Here is a 27,213-nt window from a genome sequence, read left to right as displayed (position 1 = left end):
ATATATATATATATATATATATATATATATATATATATATATATATATATATATATATATATATATATAGATATAGATATATATATATATATATAGATATAGATATAGATATAGATATAGATAGATATAGATATAGATATAGATATATATACAGAGAAGTCCTGAAGCAGTGGATGCTACTGTAGTAATGTTAAGTCCTTTTTAAAAGTATGTTTACTGAACTCCTCCCTTCTGCGTTTCTTTTCTGCTTTGCTTCCATTTGCGGTTATGAGCAACTATAAATCGACCAGAGCTGCATAAAGGATGTGCAAACTGAAAAAAATAAAAATAGATGAGGAAGCCTGATGCCAAAAAGACAGGGCAGTCTGGCGTCAGTCCAGGTGTGAGCTCCCTCTGCAGGGGTGCAGTAGATGGTGCTGGTGATGTTTCTGCAGAGCTGCTTCAGCAGTGTGAGGGCGGGATATCATCGGTCTCTCTGGGACTTTTGACATCTTTTTCTTGTTGAGCAAAGGTAGACTGTACATGTCCGCATCCGAACTGAAAGACAGGAAGCTATTGTTGAGGTCTACTCATTATAAATGTTATGATCCTGTAAAAGTTAAACATGCATATCAAATTGAAAGTTTGTACTACCTGCGATATACAACTAGTTATATTTTAGTACCGGCATTAACAGTTAACCTACAAGACATGCAGCTGATGTCAGAGTCACACTCCCGAAAAGCTAAAACAGATTCTTCCAAAAAGTCGATCTCATAAAGACCAATGGTTATATGGAATACTTTACCATTAAATATTATTAATCAGGATAAATTAACCAATTTAGAACTATATTAAAAAGGCATTTACAACCAAAAAAAAAACAATTTCAAATTATTTTGTTTCTTCTATAATGTGTCTATTGAATATTAATTCATTGTAGGTATGTGTGTTATATGTAACATGTTTTTGATTTGCATATAATATGGCATAACACAGCATTAAAAAATATATATTTTTGGATTAGATTTTTAATCTATGACTTTTATTTTGCTGTCTTTTGTGTATTTGTGTTTTATGCAGTTTGTGTGAGGACCCTAGGAAGAGTAGCTGCAGGTAAATGCAGCTAATGAGGATCCAAATAAACAAACCAAGCTAATTTCCATTTCTTAGCGCCAACATTTGAAGGACACCTTGACAACTTCAAAGTATTTAAATTTTGCTCTTTGAAATCCATGCCATTCATGAATGAACAAAACAAAACAGTTAAAATACACAGAAAGGTAAAAGTTGTACGTTCCAAAGTCTCACAGAATACACTTTAAGCCAAAAAGAGAAAGTATATAAAGAAAAGCAATGCTGTATTATTCCAATAATACAGGTCAAATGTATTTTTTTTATGTAGGTAAATCACTCTGATCATGCGTATTAGCCTATTATTATGTTAACACTCCTTAATCTACAGTTCTGATAATAAAAAAAAAACAATCTTGATCAAATAAATGTGAAAATTTGCATATTTATGATTCACATATGTCATCATCTTGTATGATGTAAAATATTGAAGATTTAATAGATACTTGAAATAATTTTTTAACTATTACTATAGTTACTATTACAGCTTCTTATTTAAAAGCCTACATACAAAGATTATCTTTTGAATTAGTGGAGCAGAAAGATTTAATGACAAGTGAAAGTTGATCTAACAAATGACGTTAATTGCAGTACTATTGCAGTATTATTTGTCTGCAAGAAAACTTTATTCAACATTATTTCTGAAACAAAAAAATCAAGATTGATTTAGATTTTTTATTATTTTGCTATAGAATAATTAGTCAAACAAACTAATATATATTAATATGATATATTAATGTCAAATTAATGTCAGAACATCTAAAGCAGCAGAAGAACTTAAATCAGAAAACTATTATGGTAAGCAAATATAAGTAATTCAAATAAAAATGGAAGTAATTAAATAAACTGTTCTAATCTGAATAGCAATTTTAATGAAATACGAGCAGATAGAATATGGCCGGTATTCATGTAATAATTCTGAACCCCTAAACAAGTTGATGCTAATTGATAAATAAATAAATAAATAAGTGGCTCTAGTGTCTGGATTTCCACATGGATCAAACTTTTAGCAGATATAAATGGAATGGTGGGGATCCTTGTTTAAGTTGGAACATAACATTTTTAACAATACATTAAAAGATTTTTTTAAATCAGCCAATAAAGTAATTGTTATTAATGGCATACCTTGAAATCAATGGTCCTTCACTCTTTGGAGGTGGTTGGGGTAAGTAAGTGGTCCTTGCCAAATGCTGGAGTCTCTCAGATGTCAGGTCCATCTCTGCTGCAGTTGCCTTTGTTCGAAGGGCCAAACCTTTTCTGCTGATCTGTTCCGAGTGGAGGTGGGGAAGACCGAGTCTGCGTGCACGAATGCCTGGCATCTTAGCAGGAGCTGCAGTGGCGTGAAGAGGAGGAGAAGGAGAAAGTGTGGTGTCTGGAGACAGGGAGAGTCGGGCTGTGTTGGGAGGAAAGGCTTCTTGTTGGTTCAGGTCTGACAACAACAAAGAAGAAAAATCCTCCTTAGCTGAACTAGTCTGTGTAATTCTGTGCAGACATTTAAAACTTGGAGACTACAGTTATATCATATTTTTGGTATGTCACCTGGGGAAAGAGACTGAAATGAGGAATCTGGTGAGCCAGTGTCAACGCTGTCACAAAGTTTGTCTTCTTGTTCTTCATCGCTACTGTTGGCCTTCATACCACCAATGCCTTCCTCTTCCTCCTCACTATGTGTCTCTTCTTCACCGGAGTGTTGAATAGTCAGGATCTGCGGTAATCGTTCTTTCTCTACGATGTCTAGACGTCTGGAAAACAATTTAGAAAGACACAGTAGTGGTTCCTAACGTTTCATAATCACATTCCTTAAAAAACATCAGTGAGCACAGCTAATAATAATTGCTGCTAACATCGCTGATCTCACAATGGAGAAATTCACTTCTGCATCTTAAACGATCCCCTTGGGGAGCAGTGGGCTGCCATGTGCGGCGCCTGGGGAGAAATCTGGGGTTAAGGGTCTTGCTCAGAGACCCAGAGTGCAGGGATCGAACCGGGTACTTGCAACCTTCTTAGAGCACAAGCGCCCTGCTCTAACCACTAGGCCTTCTCCCCCATTTGTTGGTAGGTATACTGGGCTCTATGATATAATGACAAACTGTGTATTTTTGATAATAATGCAACATTTGTCAATGACAAATAAATTCACATTTGATGCTCCTCTTTTTCGTATATCATCCTGATTCTTCCAACACAATCTGTGAGCTTTGGCATTTTCTGAAGTGAACATCTGCTGCTGTGAGAGTCCACTCAACAAGCTGAATATCTTATTGATATGCAAAACATGAAAGCAACCAACAAATATTGCTCTCCAAACAGTGCTTGGCCAAATCACTATAACACATGCTCTTATTGTGATGACAATACTTTTGTGATACTTTATCTAGCCCTCCTGTTCAAATATAATAAGCCTGGTAAATAAGATCACAATACCAACGCAAACAACCTCACCGGATGTACAGATTCTTATTTACAATTTAAAAGCAATACTGTATTTGTAAGATGCCCTTTAAAAAGTTCAACTTGATCAGGGATGTCCTAGAAAGGATTTTTGTGCTTGATGCTGATTTAAGCCATTTATGAATAGAAATTCTGAGTTCCAGTCTCAAATTTTATTAAAATCATTACATGTACATGTTTGTAAATTCAATGTCTTACAAGTGCTGTAAACCTTTTCTTAAAACCTACTGATATTGTGTCAGGAGGTGTTTCTGTGGGACTGCTTTTTCTTTCGAAAGCTATATTTGACTTGAAAAAGACAGTCACCCTCTCCAACAAACTTACTCATTGCTCTGGCAGATGATCATTCTGGGTGAGACAGTTTGCTGGATAGCTAGTCCAAGGCTTTTGATGTGACTTGTGCAAATTCTGGCTCTAAAAATATTTCCCTGTAGCTCCAGTTAATTGCATAAGGACAGAACCTGCAGAAAGTTTTTCTCCTGTCTCGTAAACCTTCCAAATTGCTTTGATTGCCTAAAATGTTATGACTAGTGTTTCAGCTGCTGTATGCATAGCTCGGCCTCCTAGCCAGAAAGATCCCTGAGGACATCTGAGCACGACACACTGAGCAGATCACATTGACAAAGACAGGGAGCAGCAGCAGCCATTACAGTCTTTTTAGTATGATGGTCATTGTAAAGAAAAACTCAAATTTGTTAGATAATAAACTGAGGGGGGTAGAGTAGCCAAAACCTTTACTCAAGTAAGAGTAGCACTACTTCAACATATTATGATTGATGAGTGCCTGATGATGTCACAAGAGGGCAGTGTAAATAATGTGATCCTGAAAACAAATATATTTTCATAATATATGAATCTCATTTCTTTCTGTAAAGCATTCTGTAATAAAATGGCTACCAGATTAAGGAAAATAATTCACACTTTATTAGTAGATTTGAGATTGAACAAAAAAATGATATATTTAATCAGACTCATAAGAAGTTTTAATACATCACTATAACCTTATCAGTTGCTACAAGTGGTTATTTTGTCATCAAAATAACTGAAAGTAGTTATTTGGCAAAAGAGCAGCAGTCTTTTTTATTTGAAGATCTCAGTTCTCACAGGCTACAAAACCACTTTCCTTAGCCGTTTCCCTACTCTACAGACACATTTGGGACACTTTAACCCTTGGAAACATATGGTTAAGGGCTATAGATGAGATGCAGAGGCTTAAATGGGAGTCAGCCAAAGACTCACAAAAAGCTTTTATAACATTGAGGTAAAAGCAGATATGAAAGTGTGGTTTGTAATCAATTATTACTTGCTGTACTTTTCCCTCCAGGCTCTCAGCTCTGCAAACACATTAACACGCTCTCCAGGATCGGGCTCCTCCAGGTCATATGTGTGTTGCAGCATATGGATGGGAAGGTCACGAGGGGTCAAAGTGGATCTGGTTGGTGCCGTCTATGAGACAGAACACAGAAGCGCTAACAAGTATCTTTGTTAGCTTGTGCTTACCACACAAATATGAACCTCGGTAGTAAGACGCCCATCATGGCATGTCGAATGCTCACGGTGCAGAACAGTCCTCTCAAATGACACTAAATGCTATGCTTTATTAGAACAGCAATAATTTCAATGTGTATTAGCTTTCATCAGTGAGTATCAGAGTAAAATGATTTGAGTAGTCAGATAGAAATCCATTGCCACTTACCTTCAACCTTTCCCTCCTTGCTCGAACAGCCTGCACAGGATTTCCACAAAACAGGATCTTGCCAGCTCCTCCACAAACGAGCAGATGAGAGAGATAACAGTAAATCAAAAATGACATCCTGTTTGATGATACAACTAAAGCCTCTGAGTGGCACTGGTAGGTAAGAATGGCTGTTGTTGGGTTCTTTACTGTTTTTGCGCTGTTGAGAAAATAGATATCACCTAACTAAAAAACAAATCAGGATCAACCAACACGGTGCCTCACCGTGAGTAAGGGTGCTCGTCTCTGCTTCCACTGCTGATAGATCAGAGCCTGAAGATGCTGGTCTTGATCTGGGAGGGGAAAGATCTCCATGCCTGGTCGCCAATATGGTTTTAGTGCTTGCAGATGATATAGGTCTGGCACCTGAAGGACTAGTAGACGGGTGACTTGGAGAGGTTTGTGTACTATAGAGACGTGGATGGGCTGCTGTTTTCTCTGTAAATCCAGAAGTTGGATGCCAATTAAATAGGCTGTAACATATTTTATGAAAAAGAGAAAGATTTGTATTCAAACGTTTTCTTTTTCACCAGTAGCCTCAGAGGAGTTGGACTCTTGCATAGAAACTCTGGGAATGTCCCAGTGTTCCCTGGCGGTGCTGCAGCAGGTCACCCTGTCCTCCTCCACCTTCACATCATCTAGGTAACGCAACTGAGGGACCAACTCCCTCACTGCGGCTCTGTAATTATACTCTTCAACCTAAACAAAGAAGAGAAAACAAGGACCAGGAGAGACAATATAGATGTATGGAGCCGCCTCTGTGTTCTAACATGCAATTCATAAAGTGTAAACAGTTTAAAATGGAAATTAGTTCAGTGAAACACAGTGTCTAGTAAAGATATTAACACTCTTGAGCTGTTTCATATTTTTCATATTCACAACAGGGGTATGCATTTGTATTCAGGCTCCCTTTTCTTAGTTGTAGTTTAACACACCTCTCTGCAGCTTCTCTACTGTTATCCACCTATTATCCTATTGAGACTGTGCCTTGCCCACAGCCAAATTTAAAAATAATAATAACTAATCTTAAAGGAGCAATGATCTTCTGTAAGATCATAAAGATCTTACAAAAATTATTACAACTACAACTGAGTATAGTCTGATTCATTAATTATTCCCAGGCCAATTAATAGCTACAATTCATTTGAATATTTACCGTTAATTCTCTCCTCATCCAAACTCCAAAGCAATAAAACCTCTTCTGTTGTTTTGTATCATCCACCAGATCCGAACTCTCAGTTTTTAGATCAGTTTTCATACGTATTACCTGATATAGTGATAAGGTCTTTTTGTGGGGGATTTTAACATTCATGTTGATAGCCTAAATGTAGCCTTTAATTCTATCTTACACTCCATAGGCTTTTCTAAAAATATACACAGACACGCCCACTTTTTTCTTCATACTCTGGACCTTGTGTTGAGAGAATGGCAATTAATGTGAAGAAATGGCCTCCTAATTTCCTCATAAAATTGTCATGCCTTTCCATTTTTAATAACAATTGAGTTTACTTCAACTGAGTTCCCCACCCCCGAAATAAATTACATTATAAAAAATCATTATCAGACAATGGTGTAACAACTTTTTAAAAAATCTGTTCTATTTTTAATATCTCCAGTATCACAAAAAACAGAGAGAAAACACAGCAGAGGGCAGCAATTTAATTGCTCACCTTTGAGAAATTGCTGTTCTTGTTCATATTGTTACTTACTCTTTGTGTGTTGCATTAACTATAAATTCCACTATGGTATAAGAAAAGTCAGAGATGCATAAATGTTTGAACAGACATTTTGTTGGCTCTTTTCATATTTGATGCAGTCTCCGATGGTCAACCTCTCTTCCTCTATGAATTAACCCATTGTCCCATTTCAAAGCTGTGTAATTTAGCCAAAGTTTTAAAAATTGGTTTATGATCAGCTTAAAGAATATTTGTGCATAAACAACATCTTGTCATGTCACCAGTCCGATTTCAGGAAACATCACAGTCCCATTACAGCCACTATAAAAGCTGTAAGTGACATTATTGAAGCTCTGGATACCAATAACTACGGAGCTGCCCTTTTCATTGACTTGTCTAATGCATTTGACACTGTAAATCACACCATCATTTGTCAAAAGCTGTCTTATACTGCTTTATCAGTTAACACAATATGCTGGTTTTCTAATTGTTTATGAAATTATAGACAGTGTGTGCAACACAGTGGTCTGTTGTCAGGTTACTGAAACATCACAAAAGATGTGCCACAGGGCCCCATTTAGGTCCAACTCTATTTTTAATTTATGCAAACTGTGTTGCTGAAAATTTTACTGATGCTTGTAAACATTTGTATGCAGATGACTGGGGTTGTACTGGCATGCAAAAGCAGGCAGTCCACAGTCTGCCTTTGACTTTCTTCAATCAAACTTGCTTCATCTGAAACTAGTCCTAAATGATAATAAGACAAAGGTGATGCTGTTCACTAACAAACTATCCCATCAATAACAGCAATAACAGGTAAACGAGTAGTTTGTTGAATCTTACAAGTACTTTGGCATAGAAACTGGCAATAAGCTTTTGTTTAAGTCACATATTGAACATAGAGACAATGAAGATCAAACTAGGGTTTTTCTTGAGAAATAGATTACTTTTCTTTCAGTGCAAGAAAGCATCTTGCCTTAATTACCTTCGTGCCTCTGTTAGATTGCAGTGGTGTTGTTTATTCAAATACACATCCCTCCTCTATATGTTGGATGCTGTCTATGATGGAGCACTATGATACATAACAGCGTGTAAGTCTTGCACAAATAATTGTACTTTAGATTTTTAGGTCAACTGTCCATTATTATCACTCTGTAGACTCATGTATCGGTATATTTTCATCTATAAAGCTACCCATGGAACGTTACCGCCATATTTATGCTCCTACATGTGGCTTAGAAAGTGCAGCAGCCACAGACATCATTCTAAGTACTTTATCTTCTTCAGTGTTCAGTTAACATAACAAAAGCTTGGAGAAAAAACATTTTACTACTCTTTCCCATCGACAAATTTACACGCAGAAAAATTAGGAAATCTTCCTAAGAAACTCTGCCATATTTTTAGGTCGTATTGCATTAGCTTTTTTTTTTCAATTTGAACCAAAACATTTTATTATATGTATTGTCACTGTGTTTTTTAACCCTTTTTTTTTTTTAACAAAACAGGTTTTTCTTGTAAATGAGATCTTAGATCTCAATGAGACAAACCGTATAAATAAAGGTTAAATAAAAACATTCTGTATATTACCCAATTTGAACATTTCCTGATTGTGTCCAGCCTAAAACAATATCTAAATCTGTTCCTCAAATCTTAAACAGGTTTGTTCCATATGTAAGTGATGTAGGCTACTGCACTAATCTGCAAAGGAATTCCTTAGTTACGAATCAAACTAGGGCTCGTCACCCCAGGCTCTCACAAAACCCCCACAGATGCAGTGAATGAAAAAGAGAGAGAGCCACAAGGGATGAAACCAAAAGGAAAACAGAGAAAAGAAAGAACATCTAAAAGAGAAGCAGTGAGCGGATGTGTGCGTTTATGTGTGTGATGGAAAAAGAGACAGTAAGAGAAGTGTTGGTTTGGGAGGAGAGAGCCAATCCAAGAACCCCCACAATTAATACAAAGCACATGCCTAATGCATATTCAGCTCAGCATCTCCACTCATTGCCCTAGTTTCCTAATTAATGCTCTGCTGGTGGGTGTAAATAAACACATTCACAGAGGTCCAAAGAACTCACCGCTAAATGCAGCCTGGTATCATGCATGCAGGAAAATAACACGGGCACAGAGTTGATTTACCTACTTGACATTCACATTAATTTAACTGAGTACTGAGTCAGAAAGAGCGGGATTTTTCTCTGCAACATCACAAAAAACCTGTTGTTTGCAATGAAGCATCCCCGAAAGGCTCTGTCAGTTGTTCAGTTCAATTCAAGGTTGATATCTTTTGTGTGGCAAAATCAGATCGCCACAAATACTTTCATGTGCCAGCACAACAACAGCCTGCAAGCACAGGAGACACTGGTGGATGATCACAGGCACAAGCTGCATTTGCAAGCAGGCTTTTACAACACCGACTGAATACAACACTTCCTGTGTAGGAGCTCTGCCCAGCTCCTTGCACAAGACTCATTCAACTCCAACCGTTCAAAGGTTTCTTTTAGATTTTGCCAGACTCCCGGCACGTTGAGAGCAACACCCTTTGGAGGAAATTTGCCTTGAGAAAACCCTAATGTACAGTAACCTTACAAAGAGTAGATTTTCAAATGCATATTATCACGGTACTCTCCATGTATTTGGTGCATACATAACACAAAGCATTTGGGATTTTGGTCTTTTATGCATTACTAATTCCTGCGAAATTCCAGTAGAGAAGCAAAGGTTAAAAACAACAATACAAATTAGACTGACAAGACAGAACAATTCTTGCCATAAAGGAAAATGTAAAAAAAAAACCCACCTTTTTGGGCTGGGATAAATACTTATGTTGCATGCTAACAAAAACTAAAGAAATGTCCTACCTGAAGGGAAGTAGGGTTAGGGTGTGCACACACAGGGTTCCCTTCCAGGGAGAGAGTATGAAGATTGGGACACAAACCCAGATATTGAATCTGGATAAGGTCGTCCACCAAGTTCCCTTCCAAATCTAACAGCTGCAGGTTCTCCAGCATAGCAACCTGACTTAGGTCGGACACATTGTTATAGGCTAGGTAGAGCTCCTGAAAACAGGAACAGGAACAAGGATCAGACAGTTCAGCTGGACAGAAGAATGTTGAGAGGAGTAAAACAAAAGAAAGAGATAGCATACACAAAGAGTAAATGAAAAATAACACCTTGGGAAAGTTCATACACAGTGCCTTGGAAAAGGATTCATCACCCTTGAACCTTTTCACATTTTTCTCAAATTACAACAATTCCAATGTATCTTATTAGAATGTTATGTGTTAGACCAGCCAAGCCTTAAGGAAAAGGCAGGAAAGGTTTCAACATTTTCTACAATTTAGATAAAAAACATGTTTTGAACTTGTATTCAGACCTTGTGAGTCAATACTTTGTAAAGCCACCTTTCATTGCAGGACAGTCTTTTGGGGGGACCTATCTGTTTTTGCCTATCTAGAGAGGAATTGTTTTCCACTTTCTTCACAGATGAAGCTCAGTCAGAGAAGACAGAGAGGATTTGGGTCTGGACATTGACGGAATCATTTTAACACACAAATTTGCTATTAAACCATTCCATTGTAGCAATAGTGGTGGTATATATAAGGTCGTTGTTCTATAAAATACTTTTCCCTGATGCTGCAACCACCATGTCTCATCGTGAGGATGATGTGTTCAGGGGTGTGTGTAGTGGTTTCCATACAAGGCTTGTAGGGCTTAACAACCTTCCATAAAAGCCAAGTATGTGGAGTGTATGATTAATAGCTGACAGATTCTTCCACCTAAGCTGAGGATGTTCACAGCTCCTCCAGTTACCAATGGCCTTTGGGTTGCATCTCTAATTAATATCCCTGTCTAACAAATATCCTTGTCCAGCCTGTCAGTTCAGGTTGACGGTGTCTTGGTACATGCAGTTCAGTTGATGGGTTGTGCAGAGCTTTTTTGGAGATGTTTAGAGCTCAATCACAACTTTATCCCTAAGATCTCTGGTGTGTCCTGGAGACTTCGTGATACGATTTATTGTCTCTAACAAACCTCTGAGGACTTCACAGAGCAGCTGTGTTTAAACTGGCAGTAAATTACACACAGATGGACTCCATTGACTAATTTGGTCATTTCTGAAGGCAACTTCCATTTTATTTAGGGTTATCAAGGGGTTGAATACAAATGGATGCCACTCTTTTCAAATATTTAATTGTAAAAAAAATAAAAATTGAAAGCCACACATCATATTCCCCCTGCTTAACAAATAGTAACTACTTTGTGTTGTGCTACCACATGAAATCCTAGTAAAATACATTAAAGATTCTGGTTGTGCAATAAATTGAGGAAATGTTCCTGGGGTGTAAATACTTTTTCAAGGCTCTGTAGTACACAAGGATCTTACAGACGCTGGAAGATTACAACTAAAAGAACTCAGACAGAAATAATTCCCTGGACCGTTTCAAGTTAATTTACATTTGAAGTAAAAACTATTAAAATGAACAAGCAGATGTTTAAAATTTTAATGATATCTTCTTTTTAACAATTAGAAACTGAAAAATCCATGTCTCTCTGATTGTATGAGTTGTTAACCAATCGTTACCGACTGTCTACCTGAAGAGAACTTAAAGTGGAAATGCCATTTAGGTCCTGAAGGCAGCAGCGAGACATCCAAAGCACCTGCAGGTGGGACAGGGTGGTTCCCAGGTCTCTAGAGACACAGAGCAGCACAAACTGGATGGAGAGGCAGGGAAAGGAGTTGACAGTAATGTTGATCATGAAAAATCCCACTGAAGTTTTATATTAAACCCTAAATCAGGTTATCTTTGCAAAAAGTATTCTGCTCCTCTTCTTTAAATTTACCCCAGTTCAACATTTCAACATTCACAACATTATGTGTATCTTACCCTGGATCATGGGTTCTACTACAGCTCCTTTAGCCCAGGGCAGGACACGCTATCAGAGGCAGCCCAGAGTGGCTCTGCTGCACTGATCTCAGGGTGGACCAGGCAAATCTTCCATCTTTTTGTTTGCTTAGACATTTCTTAAATTATAAACCTGAGATTTCACCGTCTCAGACATGGCTTACTGACTCGGCAGGGCAGTCTAACAAATGCGGTCAATGTTTTCCGTCCCTTTTCTTGCACTGTGCAAATGGATTCACTTGTAACGCGATATGCAACAAACCCCCCCTCTTTGTGTCATTGAAACAGGTGGCGAAGCCTAAACACGTGTGTCTGCATTATCTCCAAAATTGCAGGGAACACCGCGCCTCTGGGTGTTTGGTTCACAAGCTGCAATGTGTATCTTCATAGCGAACGCCAGGTCTTGGTTTGTGGGAAAATGGTGGGAAAGTCTAGGCGAAGTACAACAGAGAGTACCAGCTGCATTGCAGCAATAGTGCTACATACCAGTCATCACCAACCTCACACAGAGCACCATTCCTCATTGCTCAAAGTGTGAAACCTTGCAGAAAACCCCCAATCAATTTCCCCCCTTCTCTTGTTTGAGTCATAGATGCTAAACGGTTAAGACGTAAATGTGAAAAAGTCAAGCAGTAGGTTTCACTTTTGGTTTAAGGGTAAGAAGCTTTTTGAATATTTTGGAAGCTGTAATAATGAATTATGTCCTTTCCTTTGTGGGGATGCATTCAAGAAAAACAAAAACACCACATTTTAGTACCCACCTCAGTGATGTGATCAAGCTGTTGTTCATTTTCAGCTGCTCTAATCTGGGCAGGTAAGCACCTGCAAGACAATCCGATAAGCAGAGTCACCTTTTTATCACTGTTGATTATTTCTTTGTGTTTCATAAAAATCTTCTCTGTCTATTGCTTCAGATGTGAAGTCCCTATTACTTAAAAGGGCGCATGACTTAAACATGACGCACTCATGTACTGTACACACAGAACATAAGCGCGTTCTCATCAAACATGAACTCAGTGTGTAATCTGGGAATTTTTTTTTTTTTTTGTGAAAACAAAGATGAGCTGAGTAAACATCCTTCTCAGTTGTCAACACAGAAATCGAGACCTGGCTGAGGCAACTGTGTTTTTCTAAAGCAAACCGCGAGATCGTACAAGGACAAGTAAAGACTTTGTTCTTTCTAAGTGGTATACGTTTGAATAAAAGACCCATTACAAGGCTTGAATGTAAGATGTAACTCACCAAAGTTGCCCAGTGTATCTTCTTGGGTGTCCACACAGACCTCCAGATAGTTCACATGAGAGAGGTCATGAGTTCCACACAGCAGTTCCTGTAGCCGGACAAAAAATTGTAGGCAGGCCCATACCATGATAATGTAACTGAATTACATGCTTTAATAATCTTAATCCTTTAAAGATTATCATGGTAAATGGACAAAATTTATATGACACTTTTCTAGTCATAGAGACCACTCAAAGCGCTTTACACTATCGCTACATTCACCCAATCGCGCACATCGGCATGTAACAGGAAAGCTGGAATTGAACCCACAACCTTCCATTTGTGAGACAACTACTTTACTCTACTGATTTGTTTCAAACAGCTACCAAAGAGGAAGTTTCTACTTACTGTACGTGTGTTAGTCGGAAAACATTCACTTTGTTGATGGGCATTTGCATATAGAGACATCATACATTATTTTGTTTAGTGATTTAGTGATTACATTAAACTAAATCAATAATCACTTTTGCATTTTAATTCTGCGGTTGTTTTTTTGCAATCCTTTTATCCAAGCTGTGTGAAACAAATGCTAATGTATTTTATACCTGGGTAAAAAGAGACGGTGAAGTCGCTTGAATGAACTGAGAAAAACGTTTTTTTTAGACAATATTAGAGGAGCGTAATTACATTTCTGTGCTATTTTGGTCCAAATTTGTCACTAAATTTTGCAGTAGTGAAGTTGTACACTGAAATAGATTTCAAATAGAAGTGTTGCATCAGTGATGAACTTTCTCCTTTACTTAAGGGTTTGAGGAATGACTCCAGAATCAGGATTTCAAAAAAAATCTCAACGGAACTTATAACATAACAATAACATAGGTTGTTAACAGTGCTATTCACTGTTACTATATTTTTTTTTTTTTTTGCCATATTAAAAAGCACCTGCAGACTTTACTGACTGCTGGACAGCAAGTGTAAAGCTGCTGTAGTGTCTGTAATATTAGTCCTCAGCTCAAGTTTCAACTAACAACCTCTTCAAGGATTTTCCTCCCTCCATCTACCCATCAGTGTTTTACAGTTGGGATGGTGTGTTCAGGTTAAATATGGAGAGTATACATTTTCTGCCACACACAACAGCTTAGGTTTTGGTCTCATCTGACTTGAATGCCTTCGTTCACATGTTTGAAGACCCGACATGGCTTTTGGCCAACTTTAAACTGGGCATTTTACACATTTCTTATTTGCCACTCACAAATCAACATATCATCTCAGCTAAGCAACAAGTTTCTACAGCTCCTCCAGATGTGCTATGTGCCTATTGGGTGCTTCTCTGATTAAAGATCTCCTTGGTGGGCCATGAGTTTAGGTGTACAGCCATGTCTTGCTAGGTTTGGAATTGTGACCATATGTTTCCATTTTAAAAAGATATAGCGTATTATTATTATAGATGTTCAAAGCTTGGGATATTCTTTCATAGCCCAAACTTGCTTTGAACTTCCCTACATATCTACCCCTTGACTCTCTGCTGTGTTCCTGTGGTCTTCATGATGTTGTTTATTTGCTAAAAAAGAAAGTAACTGGCTACAGGGATTTTAAAATAAAGAAGGCTGAATACAAAAGCACGCTATACTTTTCAGATTTTTTTCAGTAAAAAAGTTTGAAAACCATAACACATAACACTACAGCTCAAAGGTGTGGGGCCACCCAAAAAAAATAAAAAATCCAAATCCAAAAATCCAAGAAAACTCAAGTTATCATCATCATAATTAATTCGTCAAATTAGGTGCAAAATGAATAGAATATATAGTCAAGACATTGACAAGATTAGAAAAAAAGATTTGAACTTAAAAAAATTATTTTGTCCTTCAAACTTAGCTTTCATTAAAGAATCCATTTGCCGCAATCACAGCCTTGCAGAGTTTTGGCAACTGCTGCCACAACAGCTCAATAGAGTTGAGATCTGGTGACTGTGCTGGCCTCTCCATTATAGACAGAATACCAATCACATTGACAATGTCTAGACTGTATTTCTGATAAACTGAATGTTTTAATTGAACAAAATGTTGCTTTTTATTAAAAATGTAAAGACATTTCTATGTGACCACAAACTTTTGAGCGGCAGTGTGTATTAAATATAGCTTTTTCTGCAGATTCACAATTTTGCTTGGTGTTGCGCTATTACATGACATCCCAGTAAATTACATTGAGGTTAGATGTTGTACAGTAGTGTGACAAAATATGGAAAAGTCCAAGGAAGAGAATTTCACAAGGCAGTGTAATTCAGTGCAGCAAATCTACAACAAGATGTGTCGTATACATTGTGCATAACTAACATGGACATATTCGTCCAGTAAGGTTGAAAATGCTTGAGTTTATGATGGTTCTGACAACGTACCAATCTCCCTCGAGAAAGGTAAGGCTCCATTGCTTTGTCAGGGTCTTCATGTGGTTTAGGGACTGGAGTTGGGTTGATGCACCCTGAACCGCTCAGCTCAGTCACCTGAACCCGGGCTGTACCTGGCCGAACCTCCTGGACTACAGAGTCTTGGCACACACTCATTTCTCAGAGCTATCTGAAATAAGCAACAAACAACAAATGAAGCCACTTCTCATAAAACAGTTTATCTAAATTTAAAACAAGTGAGAGTAAGCTGTACGTAGATTACACAAAGTAAAATGTTTTACCTGAAGCAAGGACTAGTCCTGTCAATACATTTTGCAGCCCGTCTGAACAGAGAAAAGTTTACTTGGCAACCGGGGTCAACTTCCTGGATACGGACCCATTAGCTCACTGGGATATGTAGTGTTCGACTGCCGATGGTTACATTCAGGTTACCGGTCGGGTAAATAGAAATGCGTAGCTACTAAATTAAATATTCTGTAAAGTATGTGATATTTTGTACTGGATGATAAGATTGTGCAACATCTAAAGTACCGTTTCTAATTCCTTCGAATATTTCACAATGTGTTTCCTGGTTACCACTGTGTATGTTTTCTTTCTTTTTTTATGTAACAAAACATGCGAATTTGCTTCGAGAAGACATTATTTATCACCCGGTTAAGATGAAAACAGACATTCGTTCTTTGTAATGCTCAGTTGCTTGTTTGTAAGGATGAATTTAATTTCTAACACTTGGGCGTCTTCTTGGGGTTGCCGTGTTTCTGACGGTCCCTGAACGCATCGGTAGCAGAACAACGGTAACCGGGGCGGTTCTATGTCTGATAGAGCTGGGCGTGGGCTGTGTACTCCTCATCTCCGCTCTCGCTCTCACTGTGGAAAGCACATTGTTCTACGCGGACTCATCATACTGGGAAACAGTGATTCTTCTCGCTGCGTGTTAGCTACCGAAAAAAAAAACTAAATAACTAATACGTTGGGAAATAAAGGATACCGAAACCCCGAAGAGACGTTGGGCCAGATCTCAGTGACATTTTGGCGTTTTTTTTTTCTCTCTCCCCCCCATCAGACTGTTGCAACGGAATTGAAAGATTTCTTTCTTCCTCTGCGACCGACGAACGGCTGCATTTGTCGGTAATTAGACCCCTGCTCGTTGTGAGTATGCACTTTTACATTCCTGGGTTAGAAATATGCTCATAATTGATTTTTATTTTTGTTTCCCCCACCCCAGTGGTATGTGTCGTCTTTTTTTAAACGCTTTCGGTGTTTTGCACCCTGCAGGACATTGCGGTCCATAGTTAAAACGTGTTAGCTAGCTACATCACTATCAGAACCTCCTCTCTCTTTTTTTACATACCTATATATATATATATATATATATATATATATATATATATATATTTATATATGTATAATTACACACCAATGGCGAGCTTCAGTCAGCTTCTGACTGATATTTTCTGGTATTCTTGCCTGAATAATTAGACACCGGGCTGTGTCGAGTTCTGCTGAACAGCCAGTAGTTGAACAGTTGCGGCGTTAAAACTTGGAAGTGAACGGATGTGATGATGGTCACCGGGTTTCCCCTTCTGTCTTGCCCGTAAAAAAAAGAAACCGAAGGCTATTTTGTTTTGCTTTTTTAAAGTGAACGTTCTTTCTGTTGACGTTCTCCCGTAACGTTGAGTCTACCCCCGGGTATGAGATTTGCTGATATATTGGCAACGCAAGACAAATAGGGTGACGCCCCACCTCACTCCGTAAGAATTGAACGTATCACTGCGGAAGTCACATTCTTTTTTTTTCTTTCTTTTTTTTAAATAAGCAATTTATAGAAACGGCGCGCAACAGTGTGTTTTCTAAAAACACATTAAAGCCAAAGTCATAAATAAACTGTAAAGGGATCAGGAACGTCTTTTCCATCTTTACAGGTTTGAATGAATGTCAACTAATTGACTTGTAAAAAAAAAATAATAATTCCTTCCAAAGGTCGCTTTGCTGGGATGTAGATTATATTTTCACCATTTCACAACAGCGATACAATAAGCAGACTTTAGATGGTGCTTTTGGGGACAATAGTCCAGGGCCCTGAGGTTGTGGGGCTACCCAAAAAAAATGCTTAATTAAATATAAAATCAATTTGTTGTGCAGAGAAACAGATGATATGTCATTTTGTGGATTCTTTTTATACATATTATCAACACACAACTATTTAATAATGGTTATAGCCGCTGACCAAACCACCAAGCCAGTCATAATAACATTTGCTTAGTCTCTTCGTTTTTAATGTTTTTCAGGGACTCTGTTGCGTTTCCAACATTCAGGCCTGGCATAGTTTGAGGAATTTCTAAAGGAAAGCAATAAAGACAGAACAATTTTCACGTAGACACTGTGTAAAAGCCTCGTAGCTGGTGTGTTACCCGACTGTTAATCCGTTACTTGTGTGATCATGCATCAAATTATTAGATTTTGTTTGCATAAAGGCAGTTGAATACATCAACTAAGACTGGCTGATTATTAAATGTTCTACTAATCTCAGACGAGGTAAATCAAGCATGGACGTTCAGCAACAAGCCCCGGCTACGTCACTATAAGAATGGAGGGGGGGGATAGAGACTGGAATATAAATGGCACCCACACGATGAAACATGATGATGGCAGCATCATCATGTTCTTTGTCTTTCTCTGTTCTGCGCTGAACCAAAACAAAGCATTAGCTTGTGTTCATCTCCACGTGAAATCACGTAGGGCCGGACGATATAGATGAAAAGCACATCGATAAAATAGAAATCATATTCATCGATATCCATGATTATCAACCAATTCAGAACATATATTTTAAGTGCAGCCCGGGCCATTTTATGCTGTAGCTTAGCGACCTGACCACAAAACACTGAATTCAAACTCAACCCTTTATTCAGCCCACTTTTTTTTACCAAAACTCAGGCTCTATGAACTCTTTGAAGGGGGCGGAGCTTGGTGACAGAGCGTTCCTGGGTCTGCGTTGTGATTGGTTGGGAGGATGTAATGACTGCGGTATTGACCTACATGATAGGCTAGAACTCCAAAGGAAGGAAAACTGTTCTATTGACCCTTTTTTTTGTATCATCACTATAAGTCTATTAATTGATATATATTGTTATTGAATTATCGTCCAGCCCTAAAACAGCGCAGTTAAATCCTGAAATTAGGATCTACCGATTTCATTCCAAGCCGTTCAGCTGTCAGAGAAAATTCTTAAAAACTGCGACACGAAATGGCGAATCCAAGGTGTTTTTGAGAGTCGCCGCCAGTATTTGAATCACTAATCACTGTCACTGGGGTGAAAGCAGCATCCTGGAACAAAGATGCCTAAAACCATTATAGTTACTTCATAGTGAAACATGAAATAGAGCTGCAAAAAGTATTAAATCACTGTCATCCCGGCATCCGCATGTGCGCTATAGCAGTTGCAATGGACTGATGGGATACATTTTTTTAGGCCATTGCATTTCAAGTGTTATGCATTCAAGCATCGCATCCCACTGATACATTTGGACAGATGGGTTAACTTTCCCTGGTCTTGGTGCACATACCTAATACAGCGTCTAAGATGCTAACGCTGAAGTAGGGGAGCGGAGTCTCGTGATGACAAAAAAATAAATAAAAACAACAAAGCGTAGTGTTTAGGAAAAATGTAGGTTACGCCAAACCATTGCAATGTTGAGCTAAATGTCACAGTTGCTCGTTTTCCTAATCTTTGTGTTGCCGTATTCTGAATATCAGGTAGTCCCACGATCGTTTATGTGGGGTTGTGTCGAGGAGGCTGCGAAAAAATGTCCGTCAGACTTCGGCATTGTTTTCGGCTTTCCCGGAAAGGCGAGAATGGAGGCGGCTTGAAAAGCTGGAAACGGTTCAGAGATGAAGGAGCAATGATAATCAGCGGCCCTTTTCTCCAAGCAGACGTGGCCTTGATATCGTCAAACTGCAAACGCGAAAAATTGAGACCTTTCTGAGTAATGGGAACAACAAAAAAAAAAAAACAATCTTTCCTTTGAAATGAACGCAGGCTGCTTCCCTTTTAAAATGTGCAGATTTGAGGCTTATTGAACCTCTTCGGCTATTTTAAGCCCCGTCATACCACGCATCTTTATGTAATTTTTCTTCCTTCTAGTTTGAGTTAGTATTACTGAGAGAGGAAAAAAAAGAGCCATTCTTCAGAAATATTACTTAGAATCAGTGAAATCCTGTCTAGGTTTTCTGTTCCCTTGCGATAGCTGGGGTTTAGGGGGTCACCGGTTCCGTCAGCTGCCAGGAGAAGAAAGACACCCGACTTCAAAGTTTTGGGATGTTTGGGGTCTGATAAGCCTCGAACCGGCGGTGCTTTTGTGTGCGTGTGCGATACGGGACGGGGGTCAGCAGGCCTTTTCATCTCTGCTGCTGCCTGCATCGTCCCACCCTGCCCGACAAGCTGAAAGGACGACCCAGTAGGAAAAAAGGTCACTTGTCTTTCGGGGGGCGGATATCTCAGGCTGGTACGCGCTCGGACGTTTAGGTGTGATCGAAATCCTTCAACCCGACAGCGGCATTGCTGCTTTCTCGCTCGATCCTCAGTCCTCGCCTACTGCCGTCGTGTTTTGCTCAGAAAGGAGGCACGTCCTGTCTTACTCGTCGGCCGGCACTTATGTTTCGAGGCTTTTCGGGATGTGGATGATGTCAGAGGAGAACAGCTGGAGGGTGTGGCGGGACTGTCGAGGTTTCAGTCCGACTCTCGGAGTCTCGCTATCGGACCGATGCGTCCCCGGAGAGGGTCTCCTTACCATCATTACGCCATTAAAAATCTATTATCTCTGCAGTGGTTCTGCTTGCACGGCTTCTACAACCAATTAGGCACTTTAATGGAGAGAATGCATGTTTATAGAGGGGGGGGGGGGTAATCAGATGTCTTGCTTCTCGTGTATCGGACGGATGGAAAAGATGCAGAGCTTTGTGCAATCTAAAGTTGTATTTATCTGCACATTCTCAGTTGATAAGCACGTATTGATATCGACACGTCTTTCACTTTTCGCGCACTGACCCTTCCTGGCGGCGTTTGTTATGCCCTTGGCATGCAGCGCGGGCGGATACCCGTCGGCCTCATACCCCCCCACCCCACCCTCCTACCGGCCCTACTGCGTCTCCGTGCTCGCTCCCTCCGTAAGCTTGTCATGTAAGATTATCCTCACGGTCCAGGCGGTGCTCTAAGGTTTCAAAACCAAATGTTAATTTCCCAGGCCGGAGGCGGTGTGCTATAAATACCTTTAAACACAAACACGCTGGGGTAGTGTTCCCCCGATCAAATAGGGAGTGGCTTCTGCGAAAGTTTTTTTTTTTTGGGACTTTCGGAGCGGAAAGGGACAGCGCCTCGGAGACAATCCTGCGGCCTGTTTGGTCGCGGCAGGAAGGAAGGACGTTACTTTGTCTCGGCGTTGCCCGTTTCTTTCCCAGCGCTGCGACTCTGCTGCACGCTGGTTTTGTGGACCGCGTCGCTTCACCCTATCGTAGTCTTGTACTTTCACGCGCAGGGACTTGAAAACAACTATTAGCGATAGACCGACACACAGTAGTCCATAGTGCAGTGGAAGGAGTTTTGAGAACTGACAGACCGGAGACGGAGAAGCAGCCGAGAGGCCCGCAGTAACTCTGGAGGAGACGTACAGAGCCGCAGCATCTGTCGACAGAGCAGCTATCAGCCGTGCACTTCACAAATCTGGCTTTTATGAAATAGCGGCAAGAAGAAGGCATTGTTAAAAGAAATCCGTCAGAAGTCAGATTAGCAGTTTCCAACAAACGAACTCCTCAAACGTGGGGGAAGATGGCGACCTAGTCAGATGAGACCAACGCTGAACTTTCTTTAAGCTACATGCAAAAACCCTACGCGAGGTGGAAAACTAACAATTCACGTTGCCCTGAACCCGAAATCCCTACCCCGGAACACGGAGGAGGCTGCATCATCCTGATGGGAGGCTTTCCCTCAGCGGGGACACAGAAGCTGGTCAGTTAGTGGACGTCGCATGGAGCTAAATACAAAACATTTAAGAGGCCGCAAAAGACTCGAGCTCGGGGATGAAGTTGACCTCCTAGCACAAGAGTGTCAAACTCATTTCTATATGGGGCCACTTTGGCGTCATGAAGTCATTAAAAGGGCCGGTTGCATGTGTAGAGACGATACTTTTCATTTCATAATTTCATTCTAGTTCACATAGTAGTATAAAAAATGCACAGTCACATAAAAGTAGCACCCTTAGGCACCATTTATATAGTTTATCTGCAAAAAAAAGTTGATATTGGGTGAGTTAGACTTACAGGAGGCACAGTTTTAGCCACTTTATACACTTTAAAAGGATATATACCTCTACTTTATGACATGATATGCCTTTTTTTTTGGCTCTTGAGGGCCCGGTAATCTTTCTTGACGGGCCGGATTCGGCCCGCGGGCCTTGAGTTTGACACCTGTGTCCTAGCAGGACGACAACACTGAACATGCATCCAGAGCACCACCATAATATGCCTTTGGAAGCACGAATGAGCAAAAAAAGAAAATTTATATCCACACATATTTGTTATACGTTTGGGTTAAAACTGCGTAGTGCTTTTAGTTGGCCTAACACGTTTACCTGTGTGTTTAGCTGTAAGCGTGCGTGCTACATGCGTAGGCAAAGTGGGCAATTACCCCTGCAAAGGTTAACGTGCACTTTACATTTATTACTTTAAGATAGAACAAAAATAAAAACGCAGAGCATGTTTGACCGAAACTTCAAAAATACAGCGTTATCAATCTGTTTTCACAGAAATGGCAGACGAGTTAGGCCTGCCACAACGACGCTGGTATAATGTTAAAATCCACAAAAGGCAGTTATGAAGTTCAGTGTTGGTCAATGTGAAATTTCTCCAGCGCCTCTAACAAACAGCTCATACGCTTTGTTCGTCTGTGGGGCTGGAAAAAGGGGGAAAAGATTGAGGCGAGCACAGATCGCTGTGTTTTCATTCTTCCTCGCCACCTACATGGGAACCAGCTCGACTGAGCCCCCCCCAGTGACAACAAGTGGCTTCAGGAACCAGACAGCATCCATCAATGATTCATTTTGCTCTTCATCTCCATCTGTATGTGTGGATTATTAATCAGACGCTGCCATGGCCTAGTTTGTGGGAAGATGGCATGAGTGTCTGCTTTGCTTCCTGCAGTCTCCCAGTAGCAGTCGCAGGCACGATGAATTAGCATTTTCAGACTCTCTGTTTTGATTTTGTGAGGTCTAGCTGTGTAGCATGACAAGCTGTTTCTATCTGTGCAAAGGTTTTAGCTGTCTCTGTAGTCATTTTAGTCAGTTTTTTTTTCTCTATGTCCTACAGGCTATCAACTAGATACACTTTCTATTATAAGCAAAAACAATTCAGGGGAAAAAATGTAAGTTTTAATCTAACATTTTTCTGTCACAGTAGTGGTCTGTGTTCGATAAATAAGCAGCCACCTCCCTATTGGTCAGATTTTTGGTGGCGTTCTCCTCTTTGTTTTTTTTTTTGGTCGGGTCATAATTAGGAAAGCCCAGAAAACTGCATATTTTAGAGCGTCATAAATGCTTGGCTCAACATTTAGCATCTTTGGGCCGCTAAACAACAATAAATAATTGATGCCCTTTAATTTGATGGACATTCTCAGTAGTAAGTTGATTGTTTTAGGTGCAGATTGAATTAAGAAGTGGCTGCTAGGAGGACTCTTTCTCACACCCACAAAACCTCCAGTTTTTCAGCTCAAGTTGCATTTCAGCTGGTATATAAAAATAGGCCTACACAAAAATGGCCTTTATGGCTAATTGATTGGACAGAAAATGTTCTTTTCTTGTCAAAACAATGTGATTGATGATGCTAACAAGCACTGACGGGCTTAATGATTAAATTAGAAATGTCAGAGCACAGTCAGGAAAAAATGTGTCGTGAGAAAAGGGGTGGATTTATTATTATTTTTCTTTAACAATTTAGGATTGTATCAGCCATGCAATGAGCTTAAAGAGGGAACGGTGCTTTTAATAAAATACTAACAAGCTTAGGAAAAAAAAATACAAATCTGCTGAATGGAAAAGTAAAAAAGAAAATACCATGGCTTCTGGGCTTTTTTTTTTACATCTGAATTTCCTTTAAAAATACTTCACTGGAAAGTGCCAGCTGAAGATTTAGCCATGGTTAGCCAATTAGCTAAAATCTGGACTGACCATGTGTGCAGAATTTATTTATGGTATATTATGAATAAATATATTTACTTCCGATCATAATCACACTTTAAATATGTGAAATATTGCAATGTGGGATTGCAGTTTTTGCATGAATACATTTGGCCAGTTGGGTGGACATTTATCTTCCTATATGCCCATACATTAGCTTAATCTCGGTCTAAGGTGTTAAAGGTCATGGAGAGTGGTGCGGATGATCGCAATAATTAGAATGCAGGTCCATTTCTATCAATTAAGATATTATAGAAAGTCAATTCAAAAAGTAAAACGTATAGTTAAAGTACATAGAGTGTACTTATGTTATTTGTGTATTGGGTCGTACAGCTGGGCCATGTAGACCAAATATAATACATTGATATTTTATGCTGAATGCAGATATACGATATTTTGATAAAGTAAATATAATCAAAGCTTTATCCCAAATGTCTCACAGGCAAAAAAAAAATTAAAACAAACAGCTGTAGAAAAATATGCAATATTGCCCAGCGCTACTGGGTAGTTAATTTTTGTCCTTTTTATATCATTATTTTTGATTATTAAGGCTGTAGAAAAATTTTAAATTCTGTTTCTCAGAAAATTTGATTGTTACATATAATCAGTAACATATGTAGGCCATAACACAAAACAAATCTTATTTTGCAGCCAACACAATTATGGGGAAGGCTGCTGGCTTGATATCTGTCCAGTAGGCGCTCTCCACATGTAGGCTAAGACACTAGAGGTCAATGCTAAAGAAGATATCTGTTCGTAGGGGGGTGTATGCCAACATATTAGTGGAAAGTTAAGTGGAAGGAAAAAGTATGTTATAAAAAAAGTGCATGAGCATAAATACTCACAGCTATCAGAGCATTTTGAAGCTAAAATAAGATAAGATTATCTGCAGATTCTCCACTTTCAATAGTGAGTATCCACATTCTAATTGGACGACGGGTTTAGGAGTTTAAGCTGCTTAACATACGTATGTCACCCTCTTTTTAATTAGACAAAACATAATTGAAAAATTAAGTCAAGGGCCATTTCATGTGCGAGCGTTGGGAATTCCTTTGTTCTATCATGATCAATTAAGCAGATAAAAGGCGTTGAGTTGATTCGAGGCGCGGCGGTTGCTGTAAACGGAAATCATGCAGTCAAAGGTGCAAGTGAAGCAAGCCATCCTTAAGCTGCCAAATGCGAAGAAACCCATCCGAGAAATTGCTACAATATTAAGAGTGGCAAAATCTACAGTCTTGGTACATCCTGAGAAAGGAACAAAGTGAACAACATTCTTCGCTAGGGCCGGACGATAATTCAATAATAATGTATATTGATCGATAGACATGTGGTTCAGTAGAAAAATAAAGTCAATAAAAAGTTCAACCGGAGAACAGTTTTCCTTCTTTTTTTGGATTCAAGCCCATCATGTAGGTTAATACAGTCATCACAGAGGCTAGAGAGTCCTTTTCAGCTTTTTTTTTTTTTTTTTAAACTTTTACTTTTTTTTTTTTTTAGTAAAAAATTGTTTGAGTAAAGGATTGTGTTGAATTCAGTAATCTTTATTAAAACACATGTCATCAAGCAACGGCATAAAATGGCTAGGGCTGCCCTTAAAATAGATTTTTTATTTTTATTTTTGATGATCATCAACATCAATCGATATGATTTCTATTTTATCGATATGCTTTTTTTTCTACTCTTCACGTTGGCATCTATTGTCATAAACTGTGGTGGTCGTTGTTGGGCCCAAATGCAGAGAGGCAGAGGCAGCGAGAAGTTATCGGCAGTTTTTACGACCATCAAAACTCACAAAAACACTGGTGGATGCAGGAGCCAGGGCAAAAACAAAACACAGATCCGGGAAGCAAACGAGGAAGAAATCGGGCAAGGTGACAGTAGAAGCAAACAGTAGAAACCAGCAGCGAGTGGAAAAATGAGAGGAGCTCAAACACTGGGAGGATGAGAGGTGGAACAATGGCAGGAGTTGATTGACTAATTGATGGTAGGTGTGGAGAAGGAGCTGGAGGGAAAAAACGAGGAGAGAGAGAGCAACAGGGGAACAAGAAAGATAATCTAAATGTAACTGAGGACAACTAGACAAGGGAAATAAACTAACGACTGTAAAGAAGGGGCCTGAAACGAGGCTGATCTTATAAGTATAAGAAACACAGGACGACCAGGGGAAAACCTCGATGTAAGGAAAATCACTAGGATGACTAAGAAAAGACTGAGATATCAAACAGGGAATAAAACATAATCTAAAGACACTGAAATGCTAAAGACAGGACAAAAACCAAAAACTGTGCAGACCGTTACATCAATATCCAAGTCTACCATAAATAGAAGACTGCATAAAAGTAAATACAGAGGGTTCACTGTAAGGTGCAAGCCATTCATAAGCCTCAAGAATAAAAAGACTAGTAATAAAAAAAGCTAGCACAGTTCTTGGAAGAATTATTTATGGTAATGTACAGAACCAAAATTATCTGTCCAAAGCATTATGGACCTGACTATATAACATGTTGCTTTAATACATGTAGTGGGTGTAAACAAAAAAAAAAAATGCGTGGAACATTTTTTTGTATTAATGATTGGCAATTCTGAATCCTGAGCTCCATTTTTCCTTTCCAGTAAATTTTTTAATACGTTTAATTTTCATACAACTAATTTTACTTGCCTAATTTTTTTATTATTATAAATTATCTACAGCCTAATTATTTATGCCTGGTTAGGGACTATATTATAGATGGAATCATATATAATGCTAATGATTTTGAACCCCCACATTAAAGTGGGGTTGTGAAAACTACTTATAAGCAGTCAGTGTCTTACTCGCTGAAGGCATTTAGAGCTCTTTACATTGGCTAATAGAATGGCTCTTATACAACCATTTGTAGCTGAATAAAAAATCAAAATAAAAGACTCTAGGCTAAAAAATTCCGTAGCCATTTTTTTGTAGATACAGTCTTTTATTGCATCAGACTGTTTATACTGAAGACAGTTTGTGTTGCAACAAGCTGTGTTGACTGTTTCAACACCTTCTTTCTGCCACTCGGTATTGCAAAACAGATCAAGTTACGTGGACCTAAAAGTGAACCAGTTTAAAAGTCTACAGTGAAGCATTCCTTTAAATGACAAACATTTGTTCAGGTTTCAGAAGTTAAAATGATCAAAAAATTTGATTTTCTCAGGTGCCCCTGCGTAACTCTGGGTAGCTCGGTTTCCTCATTGCATATCTTGAGTTATGCAGTTCTCTACAAAAAAAACTCGTTTAAGTAGGTGTGCAAGGTATAATTCTTGTAACTACTACACAGTAGTAACAGTTAGCGCTCCACTAAAGTCCATTGTTAATAGCTGTGCTGCTTTCTTCTTACCATACTTGGTTTTGTTATAATGTGATTTCAATATTGCCGTCTCCCATTGCTCAAAATTCTTCTAATAATAAGGAGAGATCCGCGTTTTTTTTTTCTTTAACATAAACTTTATTGAACACTTCTAGAAACAA

General features: G+C 38.9%; 1 protein-coding gene across 4 annotated transcripts; it reads right to left on the bottom strand.

The window, feature by feature from the left end:
• Window positions 1-204: 204 nt before the first annotated feature.
• lrrc56 (leucine rich repeat containing 56) lies at window positions 205-25,655 on the bottom strand. Of its 4 annotated transcripts, none has more exons than XM_021310988.2 (13): window positions 25,519-25,655; window positions 15,493-15,670; window positions 13,119-13,206; window positions 12,638-12,698; window positions 11,566-11,662; window positions 9,834-10,031; window positions 5,830-5,998; window positions 5,525-5,737; window positions 5,261-5,328; window positions 4,868-5,010; window positions 2,653-2,855; window positions 2,239-2,542; window positions 205-537 (listed from the first exon to the last, which is right to left on the bottom strand). In XM_021310988.2, exons 2-13 carry the CDS (start codon window positions 15,655-15,657, stop codon window positions 372-374), a joined length of 1,875 nt encoding a protein of 624 aa, XP_021166663.2. In that variant the 5' UTR covers window positions 15,658-15,670; window positions 25,519-25,655; the 3' UTR covers window positions 205-371. The 4 variants fall into 4 exon arrangements, with proteins under 4 accessions (XP_021166663.2, XP_036007383.1, XP_036007374.1 ...); XM_036151490.1 differs by having other exon boundaries at window positions 4,877-5,010; XM_036151481.1 differs by having other exon boundaries at window positions 5,261-5,325.
• Window positions 25,656-27,213: the final 1,558 nt, after the last annotated feature.

Source organism: Fundulus heteroclitus, chromosome 2 (assembly GCF_011125445.2).
Source record: "Fundulus heteroclitus isolate FHET01 chromosome 2, MU-UCD_Fhet_4.1, whole genome shotgun sequence".
Classification (NCBI taxonomy): Eukaryota; Metazoa; Chordata; class Actinopteri; order Cyprinodontiformes; family Fundulidae; genus Fundulus; species Fundulus heteroclitus.
The sequence above is the reverse complement of the archived record's forward strand: the minus strand, read 5'-3'. Positions and strand labels throughout refer to the sequence as shown.

What these genes read in the sequence shown, in the direction of transcription:
- lrrc56 (XM_021310988.2), bottom strand. Translation starts at nt 15,657, where the DNA reads ATGAGTGTGTGCCAAGACTCTGTAGTCCAGGAGGTTCGGCCAGGTACA. An exon ending in ATTTCAGTCTCTTTCCCCAG is followed by an intron (nt 2,543 to 2,652) that starts GTGACATACCAA and finishes TGTTGTTGTCAG; the next exon opens with ACCTGAACCAACAAGAAGCC. An exon ending in GAAGGACCATTGATTTCAAG is followed by an intron (nt 538 to 2,238) that starts GTATGCCATTAA and finishes CCTGTCTTTCAG; the next exon opens with TTCGGATGCGGACATGTACA.